General features: G+C 47.0%; 1 protein-coding gene across 8 annotated transcripts in view; it reads left to right on the forward strand.

Annotated features, from left to right (window-relative positions):
- The window catches only part of LOC129821892 (arf-GAP with Rho-GAP domain, ANK repeat and PH domain-containing protein 1-like), a 121116-nt gene that overhangs the window by 56184 nt on the left and 42518 nt on the right, over positions 1-22414 (forward strand). For all 8 annotated transcript variants that reach the window (XM_055879615.1, XM_055879619.1, XM_055879616.1 and 5 more), the window contains 10 exons: positions 7901-8075; positions 8549-8683; positions 10377-10512; positions 10688-10790; positions 13445-13640; positions 14201-14246; positions 16160-16323; positions 19210-19422; positions 21298-21403; positions 21473-21620. In XM_055879615.1, the coding sequence (XP_055735590.1) occupies positions 7901-8075; positions 8549-8683; positions 10377-10512; positions 10688-10790; positions 13445-13640; positions 14201-14246; positions 16160-16323; positions 19210-19422; positions 21298-21403; positions 21473-21620 (1422 nt within the window). The remainder of the gene's footprint in view (positions 1-7900; positions 8076-8548; positions 8684-10376; positions 10513-10687; positions 10791-13444; positions 13641-14200; positions 14247-16159; positions 16324-19209; positions 19423-21297; positions 21404-21472; positions 21621-22414) is intronic.

A 22414-nucleotide genomic window follows, 5' to 3' on the forward strand; every position in this document is an offset into this window, starting at 1 on the left:
AATCTAGTGCCAGGAGTATTTCCTGCGTAGCTGACATGGTCAGGAATAACTTTTATCCTCATTTGATTGCTAACCTACACACTTATAACATAGTGAAGCTAAATTATGTAAACTTTTCTAGCTTCCCGCAGTACAGGCTAGCACTCCTTTTACATGGGTGCCAGTCTACCTCACAGCTAACCTCCACATGCTAATTCATCAACCAACCCAGTGATTAGACAGGAACCACTGAGAATATTAGTTTGACAGAGTGACTGTAGGCTGACAGTGTTATGAGATGCAGAGGAGTGTGTGTGGATGGTTTGGGATATGTTTGTGTGTGTTAGTGGTTTAGGAGTTTCACCATATGTCTGTGTGGTTCAAAACCTACACCCCAACCCGAGCACTCCGTTCCGCCCGCTCTGGTATATTGGCCCTCCCACACATACGAGGGGCCGGCTCATACCAGTCAAAGCTCTTGTCTGGCCTGGCACAGCACCAATGGTGGAGCAAGCTTCCCCCTAACTTCAGGAGAGTTGAATCCCTGCCGATCTTCTGAATTGCCCCTAACTTCAGGAGAGCTGAGTCCCTGCCGATCTTCTGAATTGCGTCTAACTTCAGGAGAGCTGAGTCCCTGCCAATCTTCTGAATTCTTCCGAAATCTTCTGAAAAGATTATCTTGATTAATCCCACATCACCCCCCACCCGACCCCCAAAATGTAATTACTATGACTGTGATATGAGGTTGTCCCACCTAGCTATCTTAAAATTAATGCACTAATTGTAAGTCATTCTGGATAAATCTGCTAAATGTATACTGAACAAAAATATAAACGCAACATGCAACAATTAAAATGATTTTACTGAGTTACAGTTCATTAAAGGAAGTCCGTCAATTTAAATACATTCATTAGGCCCACATTTATGGATTTACATGACTAGACAGGGGCGCAGCCATGGGTGGGTCTGGGAGGGCATAGGCCCACCCACGGAATGAGTTTTTACCCACAAAAACGGCATAAATACTCCTTTTTAACTAGCTTTCCGGGTGGCTGGTCTCAGACGACTCCACAGGTGAAGAAGCCGGATGTGGAGGTCCTGGGCTGGCGTGGTTACACGTGGTCTGCGGTTGTGAGGCCAGTTGGATGTACCGCCAAGTTCTCTAAAACGACGTTGGAGGCAGTTTATGGTGGAGAAATGAACATTCAATTATCTAGCAACAGCATGCCAATTGCACATTCCCTCACACCGTTGTGACATCTGTGGCGTTGTATAACAAAACTGCACATTTTAGAGTGGCCTTTTATTTACCTCGGCACAAGGTGCACCTGTGTAATGATCATGCCGTTTAATCAGCTTCTTGATATGCCACACCTGTCAGGTGTATGGATTATCTTGGCAAAGGAGAAATGCTCACTAACAGGGAAGTAAACAAATTCCTGCACAGAATTGGAGAGAAATTTGCTTTTTGTGCATATGGAACATTGCTGGGATCTTTTATTTCAGCTCATGAAACATGGGACCAACACTTTACATGTTGCGTTTATGTTTTTGTTCAGTATATACGGTAAGTGCTGGGTGGGTGCAGACGTGGTGTGGCTGTATGGCTGACAGCACTAAACCATTTATGGGGTTGTTTGTTTAGACTTTGGATGTGTGTCAATATTGCTGCCAGGAAGAGATCTGCTTCTAGAACTTGACTTTACCCTCTTTCTCTCTATCCTTATCCCTCTTATTCTCATCTCTTTCTCTCTATCCTTATCCCTCTATTCTCATCTATTTCTCTCTATCCTAATCCCTCTGTTCTCATCTCTTTCTCTCTATCCTTATCCCTCTATTCTCACTTCTTTCTCTCTATCCTTATCCCTCTATTCTAACCTCTTTCTTCCCTGTTTCTCTTTTCTCTCTTTCTATTATTTTTCTCCTCTCTTCCTCTCATGTCACTCCACTCTCTCTGTTTTTCTCAGCCCTGTTTCCCCCCTCTGTCTGCTAGGCCAATAAAGCCCTTTGAATTGAAAGAGAGAGAGAGGGACAGTGACAGAGACTGTCAGTATTATCTAGGAGGAACTAACTTGGCTGCCATGGAATGATGTGATGGTGAGTAGGAGCGTTTTGGTTGAAACAGCAGTGACCAGACTGTCATTGTAGCTGTGCCACAGCAGTATTAGTAAAGTTGTTTCTGAATGTATGGTTCAGGGTCTCAGGCAGTTCTAGAACATTGTGACACATAACCTAGAACATTCCACAACCCTACATTCCAAACCTTACTCCTACCTACAGTCCACCTGTTGTTGTTGTTGGGCAAAGCAGTGGTGCAGCTTGACTCAGAGCTGTGGGTCAGAACAATCCACTCTTAGTGTTTCTCAACTGAGACCAATTACACATCTCTGAGGACTTTTATGTTGAGGGTACAGGGGGGTAAAATCCTCCAGGGGACAGGGACAGGGGGGTAAAATCCTCCAGGGTGTAGGGACAGGGACAGGGGGGTAAAATCCTCCAGGGGACAGGGACAGGGGGGTAAAATCCTCCAGGGGACAGGGACAGGGGGGTAAAATCCTCCAGGGGACAGGGACAGGGGGGTAAAATCCTCCAGGGTGTAGGGACAGGGACAGGGGGGTAAAATCCTCCAGGGTGTAGGGACAGGGACAGGGGGGTAAAATCCTCCAGGGTGTAGGGACAGGGACAGGGGGGTAAAATCCTCCAGGGTGTAGGGACAGGGGGGTAAAATCCTCCAGGGTGTAGGGACAGGGACAGGGGGGCAAAATCCTCCAGGGTGTAGGGACAGGGGGGTAAAATCCTCCAGGGTACAGGGACAGGGGGGTAAAATCCACCAGGGTGTAGGGACAGGGACAGGGGGGTAAAATCCTCCAGGGGACAGGGACAGGGGGATAAAATCCTCCAGGGGACAGGGACAGGGGGGTAAAATCCTCCAGGGGACAGGGACAGGGGGGTAAAATCCTCCAGGGTGTAGGGACAGGGACAGGGGGGTAAAATCCTCCAGGGGACAGGGACAGGGGGGTAAAATCCTCCAGGGGACAGGGGCAGGGGGGTAAAATCCTCCAGGGTGTAGGGACAGGGGGGTAAAATCCTCCAGGGTGTAGGGACAGGGGGTAAAATCCTCCAGGGTGTAGGGACAGGGGGGTAAAATCCTCCAGGGTGTAGGGACAGGGACGGGGGGGTAAAATCCTCCAGGGTGTAGGGACAGGGACAGGGGGTTAAAATCCTCCAGGGTGTAGGGACAGGGGGGTAAAATCCTCCAGGGTACCGGGACAGGGTAAGGGGACAGGAACAAGGTAGGAGTATATGGGATGAGGGGACAGGTTAACTCAGAACCAGGCTAGGAAATTAAAGCAGTCAGTGAGGGATAGACTGCTCTGTTGAGAGAGAAAGACCAGGAGAGATGGAGGGGAAAGAAAGGAGGGTGTTTTTACAGCTGAGCTCAACGCAGCCTTCCAGCTTGAGCACACTGAGCCCAACACAGTAACACCCACATTATTACACACACACACACACACACACACACACACACACACACACACACACACACACACACACACACACACACACACACACACACACACACACACACACACACACACACACACACACACAGCTGCACTCTCTCTGAAACAACAACACACACACACACACACACACACACACACACACACACACACACACACACACACACACACACACACACACACACACACACACACACACACACACACACACACACACACACACACACACAGCTGCACTCTCTCTGAACCAACAACTCTCCTCTCCCTCCTTCGACTCTCCCTCGCCTGTGTCTTCTTCATATCCCTCCCATTATTAGTCACATGAGGGAAACCAGAGTCAGAGATTCACTCACACACTCAGGTGTGGGCTATAGCAACCAATCGGTTCACAGGAAGGCTGAGCAAGAAAATAAGAAGGCCTCTGATAAATAAGTGTTTCAAGACTTTCAGCCCTCACACATCTGCACACATCTGCACACACAGGCACGCACATACACAGACACACGGAGGAATCCAAGACTTTTAGACAACCCCTGGAGAGACAGAGACAAACGTTTTTCAGAGGACCGTGTGGACTGCACTCTATACCCTGGGTGTGTCTCTGAAAACATAACTCTCAGTTAGCTACAATTCTCCTTTCTACAGAAAAGATGAACAAAAACATGCAAGTCTTGTAATCAGAGTGATTACAGATACCACTTCCCTCGATCCTCCCCCCTCCAACTAACAAAGGTTTTACCCGCATGGAAAGCAGAGGATCACACACACACACAAGACAGGAAGTGATCCATATGTTCCAGCATTACCTCACCAGAGGGACCGAGCAGACAGAGGGACCGAGCAGACAGAGGGACCGAGCAGACAGAGGGACCGAGCAGACAGAGGGACCGAGCAGACAGAGGGACCGAGCAGACAGAGGGACCGAGCAGACAGAGGGACCGAGCAGACAGACACCTCTCTGTCTCGCTTTCTGTCTTTCTCTGTCTCTGTCACTGTCTGTCTCTCTTTCAGTTCAAAGGGCTTTATTGTCTTAGGAAACATATGTTTACATTTCCAAAGTAAATGGAATAGACAATAAATAAAAGGGAAATAAACATTAGTAAACATTACTCACAAAGGTTTTAAAAGAATATAGACATTTCAAATGTTATATTATTGGCTATGTACAGTGGAGTAACAATGTCCCAATAGTTGAAGTATGAAAGGGAAAATAAATCAACTGAAATATGTGTTGTATTTATGTTGTTTGTGCTTCACTGGTTGCCCTTTTCTTATGGCAACGGGCCACAAACCTTTTCTTATGGCAACGGGCCACAAACCTTGCTGCTGTGATTGCAGACAGCGTTAATTCGCCTAACACATACGAGTTTGTCATTGTTTGATTTGCTTCTGAATTCTTTGTGGGTCTGTGTGATGTCTGTGGTCTGTGTGGTCTGTGGGAAATATGTGTCTCTAATATGGTCATACATTTGGCAGGAGGTTAGGAAGTGCAACTCAGTTTCAGTGTGCACATAGGCAGACCTGGCTCTTGAGAAAAGACAGCATATCGCAATTCAATTTCAATTTAAGGGCTTTATTGGCATGGGAAACATATTGCCAAAGCAAGTGAAGTAGATAATAAACAAAAGTGGAATTAACAATAAAAAATAACAGTGAACATTACACTCACAGAAGTTCCAAAAGAATAAAGACATTTCAAATGTCATATTATGTCTATATACAGTGTTGTAATGATGTGCAAATAGTTAAAGTACAAAAGGGAAAATACATAAACACATATGGGTTGTATTTACAATGGTGTTTGTTCTTCACTGGTTGCCCTTTTCTTGTGGCAACAGGTCACAAATCTTGCTGCTGTGATGCACACTGTGGTATTTCACCCAGTAGATATGGGAGTTTATCAAAATTGGGTTTGTTTTTGAATTCTTTGTGGATCTGTGTAATCTGAGGGAAATATGTGTCTCTAATATGGTCATACATTTGGCAGGAGGTTAGGAAATGCAGTTCAGTTTCCACCTCATTTTGTGGGCAGTGTGCACATAGCCTGTTTTCTCTTGACAGCCAGGTCTGCCTACGGTGGCTTTTCTCAATGGGAAGGCTATGCTCACTGAGTCTGTATATAGTCAAAGCTTTCCTTAAGTTTAGGTCAGTCACTGGTCAGGTATTCTGCCACTGTGTACTCTCTGTTTTGGGCCAAATAGTATTCTAGTTTGCTCTGTTTTTTTGTTAATTTCTTGACACATTGGAAATAATTATCTTTTTGTTTTCTCATGATTTGGTTGGGTCGAATTGTGTTGCTGTCCTGGGGCTCTGTGGGGTGTGTTTGTGTTTGTGAACGGAGCCCCAGGACCAGTTTGCTTAGAGGACTCTTCTCCAGGTTCATCTCTCTGTAGATAATGGCTTTGTTATGGAAGGTTTGGGAATCGCTTCCTTTTAGGTGGTTGTAGAATTTAAAGGCTGTTTTCTGGATTTTGATAATTTTGCGGGTGTCGGCCTAATTCTGCTCTGAATACATTATTTGTGTTTTACGTTGTACACGGAGCATATTTTTGCAGAATTCTGCATGCAGAGTCACAATTTGGTGTTTGTCCCATTTTGTGATTTCTTGGTTGGTGAGCGGACCCCAGACCATAAAGGATGTAACTGATTCAAGTATTTTTAGCCAGATCCTAATTGGTATGTCAAATGTTATGTTCCTTTTGATGGCACAGAAGGCCCTTCTTGCCTTGTCTCTCAGATCGTTCACAGCTTTGTGGAAGTTACCTGTGATGTTTAGGCCGAGGTATGTATAGTTTTTTTGTGTGCACCTAGGGCAACGGTGTCTAGATGGAATTTGTATTTGTGGTCCTGGTGATTGGAACACCATTATTTATGTCTTACTGAGATTTACTGTCAGGGCCCAGTCTGACAGAATCTGTGCAGAAGATCCACATAGGTGCTGCTGTAGGCCGTCCTTGGTTGGGGACAGGACCACCAGATCATCATATAATGTTGTATGTTTTTCCTCCAACTCGCCCTCTCTCTCTCTGTGTATTGTGTAAGAGTCTTGGATTCCTCTGTGTCTGTCTGTCTGTCTGTCTGTCTGTCTGTCTGTCTGTGTCTGTGTCTGTGTGTTGGAAGTCTTGAAATGCATTCTTTCCCAGAGGACAATTTCTTCTCTTGTTGCTCAGCCCTCCTGTGGTTGTTATAGCTCACACCTGTGTGTGAGAGGATGTATCTGACTGACCTTCCACATACTGGAGGGAGGAGGAGAGAGATAAGTAGAGAGAGAGGAGGATTTTACCTCCCTGTCCCTGTCCCTACACCCTGGAGGATTTTACCCCCCTGTCCCTGTACCCTGGAGGATTTTACCCCCCTGTCCCTACACCCTGGAGGATTTTACCCCCCTGTCCCTGTCCCTACACCCTGGAGGATTTTACCCCCCTGTCCCTGTCCCTACACCCTGGAGGATTTTACCCCCCTGTCCCTGTCCCTACACCCTGGAGGATTTTACCCCCCTGTCCCTGTCCCTACACTCTGGAGGATTTTACCCCCCTGTCCCTGTCCCTACACCCTGGAGGATTTTACCCCCCTGTCCCTGTCCCTACACCCTGGAGGAGTTTACCCCCCTGTCCCTACACCCTGGAGGATTTTACCCCCCTGTCCCTACACCCTGGAGGATTTTACCCCCCTGTCCCTGTCCCTACACCCTGGAGGATTTTACCCCCCTGTCCCTACACCCTGGAGGATTTTACCCCCCTGTCCCTGTCCCTACACCCTGGAGGATTTTACCCCCCTGTCCCTACACCCTGGAGGATTTTACCCCCCTGTCCCTACACCCTGGAGGATTTTACCCCCCTGTCCCTGTCCCTACACCCTGGAGGATTTTACCCCCCTGTCCCTACACCCTGGAGGATTTTACCCCCCTGTACCCTCAACCTAAAAGTCCTCAGAGATGTGTAATTGGTCTCAGTTGAGAAACACTAAGAGTGGATTGTTCTGACCCACAGCTCTGAGTCAAGCTGCACCACTGCTTTGCCCAACAACAACAACAGGTGGACTGTAGGTAGGAGTAAGGTTTGGAATGTAGGGTTGTGGAATGTTCTAGGTTATGTGTCACAATGTTCTAGAACTGCCTGAGACCCTGAACCATGAATTCAGAAACAACTTTACTAATACTGCTGTGGCACAGCTACAATGACAGTCTGGTCACTGCTGTTTCAACCAAAACGCTCCTACTCACCATCACATCATTCCATGGCAGCCAAGTTAGTTCCTCCTCGATAATACTGACAAAGTGATCATTTTCTGAATTTGAAACAATTATCCCTCCTACCCTCTATTTCCCCCCCCTCACTCTCTCTCGCTCGCTCTCTTTCTCTCTCCCTCTCCCTTTCTCTCTCACTCTCCCTCTCCAGGCCCTGTGTATAAACGTGCAGTGCAGTGATGTGCTGGAGACGTTGTGTCTGGTGTTCTGTGGAGCTGATGTGAACTGTTCTACTGGCCAGGCTGACTGTCCCTCCCCCCTCTCCCTGGCACTCTCACACAACCAGAAACTACAGGCCCAGTTCCTCTCACACAACCTCAACACAGGTACATACACACTCCTGTTTACAGATAACATGCTCATGTTTATTCATATATATTCATATTCATTTGTATTCATTCACATATTTACATGTTTATTCCTGTTAAATAATTACTGTGCGTGTTTTATTCCTTTTTAATAATTACTGTGCGTGTTTTGTGTGTGTTTTATTCCTGTTTAATAATTACTGTGTGTGTTTTATTCCTGTTTAGTCATTACTGTGTGTTTTATTCCTGTTTAGTCATTACTGTGTGTTTTATTCCTGTTTAATAAGTACTGTGCGTGTTTTATTCCTGTTTAGTCATTACTGTGTGTTTTATTCCTGTTTAATAATTACTGTGCGTGTTTTGTTCCTGTTTAATAAGTACTGTGCGTGTTTTATTCCTGTTTAATAAGTACTGTGTGTTTTATTCCTGTTTTAATAATTACTGTGTTTTATTCCTGTTTAATAATTACTGTGCGTGTTGTGTGTCTGCAGAGCTGCCTCGGTCGGAGGTGACCGGGGTCATGGAGCCTCAACACTATTCACCACAGCACCCCGTCACTCACAATGGCTTCCTTTTCAAGACCGCCTCCATGGTCCGGCCTATTACGGAGCGCAAGGCCAGGGAGGGTGAGCCAATCACACACACCCTAGTTTCTTCCTTAGTCCTCTTGTCCTTTCCCAGTGTCTTCCTCGAGTCCTTTCCGCGAGTCTCTTCCCCCAGTCCCTTCCTTTAGTCCATTCCTCTAGTCCCGTAGTCCCTTCCTCCAGTCATTTCTGCTAGTCCCGTAGTCACTTCCTTAGTCCCGTAGTCCCTTCCTTTAGTCCCTTCCTCCAGTCCCGTAGTCCCTTCCTAGTCCCTTCCTCTAGTAGTCCCTTCCTCCAGTCCCGTAGTCCCTTCCTTTAGTCCCGTAGTCCCTTCCTACAGTCCCTTCCTCCAGTCCCATAGTCCCTTCCTCGAGTACTTTCCGCTAGTCCCTTCCCCTACTCCTGTAGTCCCTTCATCTAGTCCCGTAGTCCCTTCCTCTAGTCTCGTAGTCCTTTCTGCTAGTCCCTTCCTGTAGTCCCTTCCTCTAGTCCCGTAGTCCCTTCCTGTAGTCCCTTCCTGTAGTCCCTTCCTGTAGTCCCTTCCTCTAGTCCCTTCCTCTAGTCCCTTCCTCTAGTCCCTTCCTCCAGTCCCTTCCTCTAGTCCCGTAGCCCCTTGCTCGAGTCCCATAGTCCCTTGAGTACTTTCCGCTAGTCCCTTCCCCTAGTCCTGTAGTCACTTCCTCTAGTCCCGTAGTCCCTTCCTGTAGTCCCTTCCTCTAGTCCCGTAGTCCCTAACTCGAGTCCTTTCCGCTAGTCCCTTTCCCTAGTCCCGTAGTCCATTCCTCTAGTCCCGTAGTCCCTTCCTCGAGTCCTTTCCGCTAGTCCCTTCCTCTAGTCCCATAGTCCCTTCCTCTAGTCCCTTCCCTTAGTCCTGTAGTCCCTTCCTCTAGTCCCTTCCCCAGTTATCTAGTCCCTTCCCGTAGTCCACTAGTCCCTTCCTCTAGCTCTCTAGTCCCGTAGTTCTCTAGTCCCTTCACCTAGTTCTCTAGTCCCGTAGTTCTCTAGTCCCTTCACCTAGTTCTAGTCCCGTAGTTCTCTAGTCCCTTCACCTAGTTCTAGTCCCTTCCTCTAGTCCCTTCCCCTAGTTTTCTAGTCCTCTAGTCCCTTCCTCTAGTTTTCTAGTCCTCTAGTCCCTTCCTCTAGTTTTCTAGTCCTCTAGTCCCTTCCCGTAGTTCTCTAGTCCCTTCCCCTAGTTCTCTAGTCCCTTCCTGTAGTCTTCTAGTACCTTCCTCTATTCCTCTAGTCCCTTCCCTTAGTTTTCTAGTCCTCTAGTCTCTTCCTGTAGTTCTCTAGTCATCTTGTCCCGTAGTTCTTTAGTCCCTTCCCGTAGTTCTCTAGTTCCTTCCCGTAGTTCTCTAGTACCTTCCCCTAGTTCTCTAGTCCTCTAGTCCCTTCCCGTAGTTCTCTAGTCCCTTCCCCTAGTCCCTTCACCTAGTTTTCTAGTCCTCTAGGCCCTTCCCCTAGTCCCTTCGCCTAGTTTTCTAGTCCTCTAGGCCCTTTCTCTAGTCCTCTAGTCCCTTCCCGTAGTTATCTAGTTCTTTACTTCTTGCCCTTAGTTCTCTAGTCCTCTAGTCCCTTCCCCTAGTCCTCTAGTCCCTTCCCCTAGTTCTCTAGTCCTCTAGTCCTTTCCTCTCACCTAGCTCAAGGTGATGCTAGCTTGGTTGAAATGTGTCCTCTGTGAGGGATGTTCTCTGTGAATGATGTGTCTCCCCTCTGGTTGCTCTTGTCTCTGCAGAGTTCAGTCGTCGCTGGTGCATGTTAAATGATGGGAACTTTAGTTACTACGAGAGTGACAAGACTTCCACGCCCAACGGTGCCCTGAAGTCTACAGAGATAGTCTGTCTGTCTGTCAACACACCAGAGAGACATGGGTACCTACCTAACACTAGTCTTCCATCACTCTAAACCAGTCTGTTTAGCAATCTCTCTCTCTCTCAGCTATGACCACACGTTTGAGCTGTACTCCTCTCTCTCTCTCTCTCTCTCTCTCTCTCTCTGCTTTGAGCACACATTTGAGCTGTACTCCTCTCTCTCTCTCTCTCTCAGCTATGACCACACGTTTGAGCTGTACTCTGACTCAGAGCGTCTCTATCTGTTTGGAACTGACGACCAAGACAGCCACAAGGAGTGGGTCAAATCCATCACCAAGGTAACCACACACTGACCCGTACCTAGGTAACCACGCATACCGACGTCACCTCTGTCAGTGGTCGTCAATCTTTCTCTCCCCTTCAAATGAGTGGATTTGGCTATTCCAGCCTCACCTGTTGCTGACTGCATGGCTGTGTGCTCTATTTCATACACCAATCTCCATAGACAAACATTGGCAGTAGAATGGCCTTACTGAAGAGCTCAGTGACTTTCAACGTGGCACCATCATAGGATGTCAGTTTGTCATATGTCTGCCCTGCTAGAGCTGCCCTGGTCAGCTGTAAGTGCTGTTATTGTCAATAGAAATGTCCAACAGCAACAACGTCTCAGAAGTGGCAGGCCGTACAAGCTCACAGAACGGGATCACTGAAGAGCGTAGCGAGTACAACTTGTCCACGGTTGCAACACTCACTACAGAGTTCCAAACTGCCTATGTATGCAATGTCAGCGCAAGAACTGTTCGTCGGGAGCTTCATGAAATGGGTCTCCATGGTCAAGCAGCCTGAGCAATACCAAGCTTCGGCTGGAGTGGTGTAAAGCTCGCCGCCATTGGACTCTGGAGCAGTGGAAACGCGTTTTCTGGAGTGATGAATCACGCTTCACCCTCTGGCAGTCCGATGGACTAATCTGGGTTTGGCAGATGCCAAGAGAACGCTACTTGCCCGAATGCATAGTGCCAACTTTTAAGTTTGGAGGAGGAGGACTAATGGTCTGGGGCTGTTTTTCATGGTTTGGGCTAGACCCCTTAGTGCCAGTGATATACTACAGCATACAATGACATTCTAGATGATTCCGTGCTTCCAACTCTGTGGCAACAGTTTGGGGAAGGTCCTTTCCTGTTTCAGCATGACAGTGCCCCCATGCACAAAGTGAGGTCCATACAGACACAGTTTGTCGCGATCGGTGTGGAAGAATTTGAGTAGTTTGCACAGAGCCCTGACCTCAACCGCATCGAACACATCTGGGGTGAATTGGAACACCGACTGTGAGCCAGGCCTAATCGCTCAACATCCGTACCGACCTCACTAATGCTCTCGTGGCTGAATGGAAGCAAGTCCCTGCAGCAATATTTCAACATCTAGTTGAAAACCTTCCCAGAAGAGTGGAGGCTGTTGTAGCAGCAAAGGGGTGACCAACTCCATATTAATGCCCACGATTTTGGAATGAGATGTTGGACGACTTGGACATGTAGGGTAAATTTCCCAATTTATTTAGTGGTAATGACCATCTGATCCATCCTGCAGATCATCTATTTTCTGTGACCAAAAGCTTTTATATATTAAATAAGGTTTATTTGAAATATTTTCATAGTTCCTTACTCATGATACAAATGACTTTGCTCGTGATGTTCACCCGTTACATTTTTAACGTTTGACAACAGCCTAGAGCGCATTGGACTTGAAAAAACATACTGATGTAACCATGTGCCATGTAATGTATATCTGTCCACCACTAGTGCTCCCAAGTCAACATTCCATATGCATTCCACACGTTTATTAGTGAGTGTTCCCAAAAAATGATAAAGATCTGGAAAAGTGTCATGGCACACCAGTGATTTTGTTCTATACACCGGTTGGGAACCATTGGCCTAGGTGCCCACTCACATTGACCGTTATCTAGGTCAGGGGTTCCCAAATGTTTTAACCCTAACCCTAACCCTTCCAAATATATGGGTCATGACAGGTTATGTCAGCTTTTATGACATGGTTATAACCGTACCAAAAATTATTAGGCGGGCCGTCTAAGTGGTAATTTTCATGATGGAAAAACAGTTTTTTTGTGAACTTAAATGACCAAAACCAGATAAAATATATATTTAAATAATACCATCTGAGAAACAGCTAGACAGTCATGGAGAATTAAAAAAAACGGGTACTCAGGCCACATGCCTATTGATTTAGTTATAATGTTTGAGCAGAGGAACACAGCATTAGCCATGGCAAAATGCATAGAATTGCAGGAAATTGGCTTTAAAAGCGCTACATTTTCTCACAACTCCATGCCAAACTGTGTCGAATTGCTGGATATTAGCTTCAAAAAATGCAAAAGGTTTTCTCCACTCAATTGATTTTAAGTTGCAGAAAATGAGCTTTAAAACAACAAAAGTGTTTCTACACTGCCAAGATATTTGTACCTAATATACTATGTTAGAGTTTATACTTCCTCTTCCAATGAACTGCGGGGAGGTCAAAATCTATTATTTTAAAAATGTTGATTTCTTCTACTTACCATTTGCATTCACCTGATAAGACAAGATGTGATTAGTTATATTTAGCTAACAACTGATGGTGGTCCGTCGGTAGCTGGTTTGCCTGGGCGGGGGTCCCTAGGCAAGAAAAGTTTGAAAAGGTAACCACCTAGGTCGCACCTAGGTAACCACTAGGTGTTTCCCACCACTAGGTGTCAGTGTTTCCCAAATTCGGTCCTGAGCCCCCCCCCCCCCCTCCGGTGCACGTTGTTGTTATTTACCCCAGCACTACACAGCTGATTCAAATCATCAAAGCTTGATGATGAGTTGGTTATTTGAATCAGCTGTATAGTGCTAGGGTAAAAACCAAAAGTTAACCACTCACACTGACCATCTCCTAGGAAATCAAGGCTCAGCTGTGTGATGGGTCCTTAAACATATTTAACTCCCCCTCTTCTCCCCAGATGTTTATTCCGTCCAATGCAGAGGCTCTGTTGAGACTGAGCTTTGAGCGGATTGGCCGGCTAAAGTACAAGGACGGGTTGAACCTACAGAGCCCTCGGGTTGGCTGGTTCGCGCTGGTTGGCTCCTCCCTCCATGCCTACCTGGAGGACAGTGAGGAAGAGGAGGAGATACACCTACGCAAACTACAGGAGCTCTGTGAGTACGCACATGACATGCACACATGCATACAAACAGACGCACACATACACAATTCTTCTTCTATTCTCATGGGGACCTAAAATGTATTTCCATTTAAATTCCTACTTTCCCTAACCTTAGCTCTAACCCTAAATCTGACCCCTAACCTTAGCTCTAACCCTAAATCTGACCCCTAACCTTAGCTCTAACCCTAAATCTGACCCCTAACCTTAGCTCTAACCCTAAATCTGACCCCTAACCTTAGCTCTAACCCTAAATCTGACCCCTAACCTTAGCTCTAACCCTAAATCTGACCCCTAACCTTAGCTCTAACCCTAAATCTGACCCCTAACCTTAGCTCTAACTCTAAATCTGACCCCTAAGCTTAAAATAGCCTTTGGCCTCATGGGAACGTGGGAAGTGTCCCCACAAGGGAGAAGTTTACTATCCTTGTGGGGACATTTGCGGATTTCAGGTCCCCACAAGCATAGAAGAACAAGACCACACACACACACACACACATACACACACACTCTTTGTACCACCATTAAATGGTTCCAAATGTGTGTTTCTCCCAGCGATCCAGCAGGAGAATGAGGTGCTGGTTCTGGTGGAGAGAGGCAGGTGAGAGGATGATGCTGCCACATGGCCTCTGACGTTTTAACAGCATTTATGTTTACTTTCTTTTTGTTGTTTGTTCAGGGAAATGGAAGAGTTGAAACAGGACTGAATAGGTGGCGAAATTAGATGGTTTTAATGTGCTGACATTAGCGCTTTTACAGTTGAAGTGGGAAGTTGACATACACTTAGGTTGGAGTCATTAAAACTCGTTTTCAACCATTCCACACATTTCTTGTTAATAAGCTATAGTTTTGGCAAGTGGGTTAGAACATCTACTTTGTGCATGACACAAGTCACTTTTCCAACAATTGTTCACAGACATTATTTCACTGTATCACAATTCCAGTGGGTCAGAAGTTTACATACACTAAGTTGACTGTGCCTTTAAACAGCTTGGAAAATTCCAGAAAATTATGTCATGGCTTTAGAAGCTTATGATAGGCAAATTTACATAATTTGAGTCAATTGGAGGTGTACCTGTGGATGTATTTCAAGGCCTACCTTCCAACTCAGTGCCTCTTTGCTTGACATCATGGGAAAATCCAAAAGAAATCAGCCAAGACCTCAGGAAAAAAAATGTAGACCTCCACAAGTCTGGTTCATCCTTGGGAGCAATTTCCAAATGCCTGAAGTTACCACGTTCATCTGTACAAACAATAGTACACAAGTATAAACACCATGGGACCACGCAGCCGTCATACCGCTCAGTAAAGAGACGCGGTCTGTGTCCTAGAGATGAACGTACTTTGGTGCGAAAAGTGCAAATCAATCCCAGAACAACAGCAAAGGACCTTGTGAATATGCTGGAGGAAACAGGTACAAAGTATCTATATCCACAGTAAAACGAGTCCTATATCGACATAACCTGATAGGCCGCTCAGCAAGGAAGAAGCCACTGCTCCAAAACCACCATATAAAAGCCAGACTACTGTTTGCAACTGCACATGGCGACAAAGATCATACTTTTTGGAGAAATGTCCTCTGGTCTGATGAAACAAAAATAGAACTGTTAGGCCATAATGACTATCGTTATGTTTGGAGGTAAAAGGGGGAGGCTTGCAAGCTGAAGACACCATCCCAAACTTGAAGCACTGGGGTGGCAGCATCATGTTGTGGGAGTGGTGCACTTCACAAAATAGATGGTATCATGAGGCAGGAAAATGATGTGGATATATTGAAGCAACATCTCAAGACATCAGTCAGGAAGTTGAAGCTTGGTCGCAAATGTGTCTTCCAAATGGACAATGACCCCAAGCATACTTCCACAGTTGTGGCAAAATGGCTAAGGACAACAAAGTCAAGGTATTGGAGTGGCAATCACAAAGCCCTGACCTCAACCCTATAGAACATTTGTGGGCAGAACTGAAAAAGCGTGTGCGAGCAAGGAGGCCTACAAACCTGACTCTGTTACACTAGCTCTGTCAGGGGGAATGGGCCAAAATTCACCCATCTTATTGTGGGAAGCTTGTGGAAGGCTACCTGAAACGTTTGAACCAAGTTAAACAATTTGAAGGCAACGCTACCAAATACAAATTGAGTGTATGTAAACATCTGACCCACTGGGAATGTGTTGAAAGAAATAAAAACTGAAATTAACCATTCTCTCTACTATTATCTTGACATTTCACATTCTTAAAATAAAGTGGTGATCCTAACTGACCTAAGACGGGGAATTTTTACTAGGATTAAATGTCAGGAATTGTGAAACACTGCGTTTAAATGTTTTTGGCTAAGATGTATGTAAATTTCCGACTTCAACTGTATATTGACCCACTAAAGAGCTTTCATTCCTTCCTCTCCCTCCCTCTTTCTACCTACTCCACTGTCTCACTCCCTCCCTCTCATTCTTCCTACCTCCCTTCTCCCTCCCTCCCTCCCTCTCATTCTCCCTACCCCCCCTACCTCCCTCTCTCCAGGACTCTGTACATCGAGGGGGAGAGGAAGCTTGACTTCCAGGGTTGGTGTGTGGGCATCCAGAAAGCAGCAGGCAGTGCAGGAGACTCTCTTAGTCAACAGCAACTAACTGAGACTGACATCCCTGTTGTAGTGGACCGCTGCATTGACTACATCACACAGTGCGGTGAGAGTGTGTAGCTGTGTGTGTAGCTGTGTGTGTTGCCTCGTGACTGTAATAACGGGAGTTCTGGCTCACAGAGACATAGAAGCAAAGGTCAACAAATCAGCACTGTGTTCTCTCTCTCTGCCCCCCCCCCCCCCTCTTTGGTCATGTGTTAACTTCTCCTCTCTCTGCCCCCCCCCCCCTCCTTGGTCATGTGTTAACTTCTCCTCTCTCTGCCCCCCCCCCCCCTCCTTGGTCATGTGTTAACTTCTCCTCTCTCTGCCCCCCCCCCCCCCTTGGTCATGTGTTAACTTCTCCTCTCTCTGCCCCCCCCCCTCCTTGGTCATGTGTTAACTTCTCCTCTCTCTGCCCCCCCCCCCCCCTCCTTGGTCATGTGTTAACTTCTCCTCTCTCTGCCCCCCCCCCCCCCTTGGTCATGTGTTAACTTCTCCTCTCTCTGCCCCCCCCCCCCCTCCTTGGTCATGTGTTAACTTCTCCTCTCTCTGCCCCCCCCCCCCCCCCCCCCTTCCTTGGTCATGTGTTAACTTCTCCTCTCTCTGCCCCCCCCCCCCCCCTCTTTGGTCATGTGTTAACTTCTCCTCTCTCTGCCCCCCCCCCCCCCCCTCCTTGGTCATGTGTTAACTGCTCCTCTCTCTTTCTCCCTGTCGTTTTATTTCCTATTATGACTCACTGGTCTTACTGGAGATCAGGCTGTTCCTGTTGGGTTCTGGGTAGTTCCTCCTGTTTCGTGGTTGAAATGTTTGGCTGTGTTTCAAACTCAAAGTAGACAGCCCTCAGCCCTAAACCCTCAGCCCTCAACCCTAAGCCCTAAGACCTCAGCCCTAAACCCTCAGCCCTCAGCCCCAAACCCTCAGCCCTAAACCCTCAGCCCTCAGCCCTAAGCCCTCAGCCCTAAACCCTCAGCCCTAAACCCTCAGCCCTCAGCCCTCAGCCCTCATCCCTCAGCCCTCAGCCCTCATCCCTCAGCCCTCAGCCCTAAACCCTCAGCCCTCAGCCCTAAACCCTCAGCCCTTGAATGACGTTTTACGTTGTCACATCCGAGTGTACCTTAAATGTGCCTTGCCCAAGCGAGTGAGAGTGATCATTGGAGAGGCAACTTACTTGGTGGAAATCTTCATGTTCAGCTTAAAAACAACTAACCTAAAGCTAACAATGTACCTAGTAAGCTAACGTATCTAGCCAGCACTCCTATCAGATGGCTAGCTACAGTATTAATGTACCTAGTAAGCTAACGTATCTAGCCAGCACTCCCATCAGATGGCTAGCTACAGTATTAATGTACCTAGTAAGCTAACGTATCTAGCCAGCACTCCCATCAGATGGTTAGCTACAGTATTAATGTATCTAGTAAGCTAACGTATCTAGCCAGCACTACTGTCAGATGGCTAGCTACAGTATTAATGTACCTAGTAAGCTAACGTATCTAGCCAGCACTACTGTCAGATGGCTAGCTACAGTATTAATGTACCTAGTAAGCTAACGTATCTAGCCAACACTCCCATCAGATGGCTAGCTACAGTATTAATGTATCTAGCAAGCTAACGTATCTAGCCAGCACTACTGTCAGATGGCTAGCTACAGTTACCCATAGCTGAATAGCAAGTTTTATAGTTTGGTAATTTATTTCAATAAATTTCCGATTTCCAAAAATGTTTCATAGGCTCCTCACTACGAGACTAAGCCAATTTGCCAACACTAAAATCAATGTGTATATATATATATATATTTTAGCACGCTCGCTTCATACTTTTTTCTGACATGCCGAAAAAGCAGCCTTGTTGATTAAATTTGACACACCAGAGTTTGACATGTTAATACAATTTGCATTGAATTGTGGGTCATATCAACACCGTAAGTGACCAAAGTTCTTCACTCCCTCGAGCTAAATCTATGGCCGAGGGGGCAACGTTTGTGAATTGGACCTCCACTTAAGATGGCAATCAAACTGCATCCGGTTTCCACTGGGATTCTCCCGAGGGAAAGTAATGGCTGAGGGGCTAAAAATAACATATTTGGACTGCAGTCTTACACCATGCCCAAACCCGACGCACGCGTGCATTCGCGTGTGCAAATTGATTTTGTCCTCCCACACCAAACGCCATCACGGCACGCAGGTTGAAACCTCAAAACAATACTCTGAACCAATTATATTAATTTGGGCACAGGTTGAAAAGCATTAAACATTATGGCAATTTAGCTAGCTAGTTTGCAGTTGCTAGCTAATGTGTCCTATTTAGCTAGCTTGCTGTTGCTATTTAATTTGTCCTGGGATATAAACGTTGAGTTGTTATTATACCTGAAACGCACAAGGTCCTCTACGCCGACAATTAATCCACACATAAAACGGTCAACCAAATCGTTTCTAGTCATTGCTCCTCCTTCATCTTTTACTTATTTGGACTTTATATGGCGATTGGCATCTAACTTTCATAATAAGGTGTATTACCACAACCGACCGACCTCAGTTCATCTTTCAATCACCCACGTGGGTATAACCAATGAGGAGATGGCACGTGGGTATATGCTTCTATAAACCAATAAGGAGATGGGAGAGGCAGGACTTGCACCGCGTTCAGCGTCACAAATAGAACTGACTTCTATTTTTAGCGCTTGGCAACGCAGACGCTCGTTGGCGCGCGTGATCAGTGTGGGTGCAATGACTGAATAACATGCGAGCTGTGTGGTCAGCATGTTAGTCTCTTCCATCTGCTGACTCTCTTCCTAATCCCTTCTGGGCTCTGATTGGCTGCTACTCTGGCCTCTGAACTCTGACAGTTTTGGTTGGTCAGTAAGAGAAGGGGGAGAATTGAAACACTGTGAACCATGTCAGGAGTATGTGTTGTGGATATTAGAGTGTGTCTGAGTTTTAATCTGTGTGTGTTTTAGGTCTGACGTCTGAGGGTATCTACCGTAAGAGCGGAGTGAACAGTCGCGTGGCGGCGCTGTGCGAGGCGTTTCGGCGTGATGCTCGTAGTGTGCGTCTGAAGGAGGGGGAGCACCAGGTGGACGACGTGTCTAACACACTGAAACGCTTCTTCAGAGAGTCTGGAGAGGGACTGTTCACCACACATGCTGCTAGCGCATGGCTCAGCACACCTGGTGAGTCCTACACACCTAACACCCTAACTCCTACACCCTAACTCCTACACCCTATATCCTAACCTCTACACCATGTATCCTACAACCCAACACTGTGTATCCTACACCCAAACCCCTGCATCTTAACACCCTACTTCCTTACCCCTAACCCCTAAATCCTAACCCCTACACACTACACCCTAGCCCCTACACCCTATATCCTACACTCTGTATCCTGCTCCCTAACCCTTGTACCCTAACACCCTATATCCTACACCCTAATCCCTACACCCTATATCTTACACCATAACTCCTACATCCTGTATCCTACACCCTAACCCCTACACCCTATATCCTAAACCCAACACCCTGTATCCTACACCCCAACACCCTGTATCCTACACCCTAACCCCAACACCCTGTATCCTACACCCCCAACCCCAACACCTTATATCCTATACCCTAACCACTACACCGTGTATCCTACACCCTAACCCCTACACCATGTATCCTACACCCTAACCTCTATATCCTATACCCTAACCACTACACCATGTATCCTACACCCTAACCCCAACACCCTGTATTCTACACCCCCAACACCTTATATCCTATACCCTAACCACTACACTGTGTATCCTACACCCTAACCCCTACACCATGTATCCTACACCCTAACCTCTATATCCTACACCCTAACCACCACATCATGTATCCTACACCCCAACACCCTGTATCCTACACCCCAACACCCAGTATCCTACACCTTAACCCCAACACCATGTATCCTACACCTTAACCCCAACACCCTGTATCCTACACCTCAACACCCTGTATCCTACACCCTAACCCCAACACCCTGTATCCTACACCCTAACCCCAACACCCTGTATCCTACACCCCAACACCCAGTATCCTACACCTTAACCCCAACACCATGTATCCTACACCTTAACCCCAACACCCTGTATCCTACACCTCAACACCCTGTATCCTACACCCTAACCCCAACACCCTGTATCCTACACCCTAACCCCAACACCCTGTATCCTACACCCCAACACCCTGTATCCTACACCCCAACACCCTGTATCCTACACCCTGTATCCTACACCCCAACACCCTTTATCCTACACCTTAACCCCAACACCATGTATCCTACACCTTAACCCCAACACCCTGTATCCTACACCTCAACACCCTGTATCCTACACCTTAACCACCAACACCCTGTATCTTACACCCTAACCCCAACACCCTGTATCCTACACCTTAACCCCAACACCCTGTATCCTACACCCTAACCCCAACACCCTGTATCCTACACCCTGTATCCTACACCCTAACCCCAACACCCTGTATCCTACACCCTGTATCCTACACCCTAACCCCAACACCCTGTATCCTACACCCTGTATCCTACACTCCACCACCCTGTATCCTACACCCTAACCCCAACACCCTGTATCCTACACCCTAACTCCACCACCCTGTATCCTACACCCTAACCCCAACACCCTGTATCCTACCCCCTAACCCCAACACCCTGTATCCTACACCCTGTATCCTACACCCCACCACCCTGTATCTTACACCCTAACTCCACCACCCTGTATCCTACCCCCTAACCCCAACACCCTGTATCCTACACCCTGTATCCTACACCCCACCACCCTGTATCTTACACCCTAACTCCACCACCCTGTATCTTACACCCTAACCCCAACACCCTGTATCTTACACCCTAACCCCAACACCCTGTATCCTACACCCTGTATCCTACACTCCACCACCCTGTATCCTACACCCTAACCCCAACACCCTGTATCCTACACCCTAACCCCAACACCCTGTATCCTACACCCTAACCCCAACACCGTGTGCGTTGTCTGTCAGTGGTCCCAGAGGAGAGCAACAAGATCTCTCAGTACCAGCTCCTGCTGAGCCGCCTGCCCAGAGTCAACAAGGCCACGCTACGAGCCCTGGTCAACCACCTCTACTGGTGAGACACATATAAACACACACACACACACCTCCGCTCAGAGTGTAACGGTGTGTGTGTTATCCACAGTGTGCAGCGGTTTGCAGAGCTGAACCAGATGAATCTCCATAACCTGGCTATAGTATTTGGCCCAACACTGTTCCAGACCGACGGGAAGGACTACACAGCTGGCCGCGTCGTAGAGGAACTCATAGAGCACTACACTGACGTCTTTGAGGTCAGAGACACTGTTAACTCTAACCCTGACCCCTAACTTCATAGAGCACTACACTGACGTCTTTGAGGTCAGAGACACTGTTAACTCTAACCCTGACCCCTAACCTCATAGAGCACTACACTGACGTCTTTGAGGTCAGAGACACTGTTAACTCTAACCCCTGACGCCTGACCTCATAGAGCACTACACTGACGTCTTTGAGGTCAGAGACACTGTTAACTCTAACCCTGACCCCTAACCTCATAGAGCACTACACTGACGTCTTTGAGGTCAGAGACACTGTTAACTCTAACCCTGACCCCTAACCTCATAGAGCACTACACTGACGTCTTTGAGGTCAGAGACACTGTTAACTCTAACCCTGACCCCTAACCTCATAGAGCACTACACTGACGTCTTTGAGGTCAGAGACACTGTTAACTCTAACCCTGACCCCTAACCTCATAGAGCACTACACTGACGTCTTTGAGGTCAGAGACACTGTTAACTCTAACCCCTGACGCCTGACCTCATAGAGCACTACACTGACGTCTTTGAGGTCAGAGACACTGTTAACTCTACCCTGACCCCTAACCTCATAGAGCACTACACTGACGTCTTTGAGGTCAGAGACACTGTTAACTCTAACCCTGACCCCTAACCTCATAGAGCACTACACAGACGTCTTTGAGGTCAGAGACACTGTTAACTCTAACCCCTGACCCCTGACCTCATAGAGCACTACACGGACGTCTTTGAGGTCAGAGACACTGTTAACTCTAACCCCTGACCCCTAACCTCATAGAGCACTACAC

This window comes from Salvelinus fontinalis, chromosome 24, assembly GCF_029448725.1.
Source record: "Salvelinus fontinalis isolate EN_2023a chromosome 24, ASM2944872v1, whole genome shotgun sequence".
NCBI lineage: Eukaryota > Metazoa > Chordata > Actinopteri > Salmoniformes > Salmonidae > Salvelinus > Salvelinus fontinalis.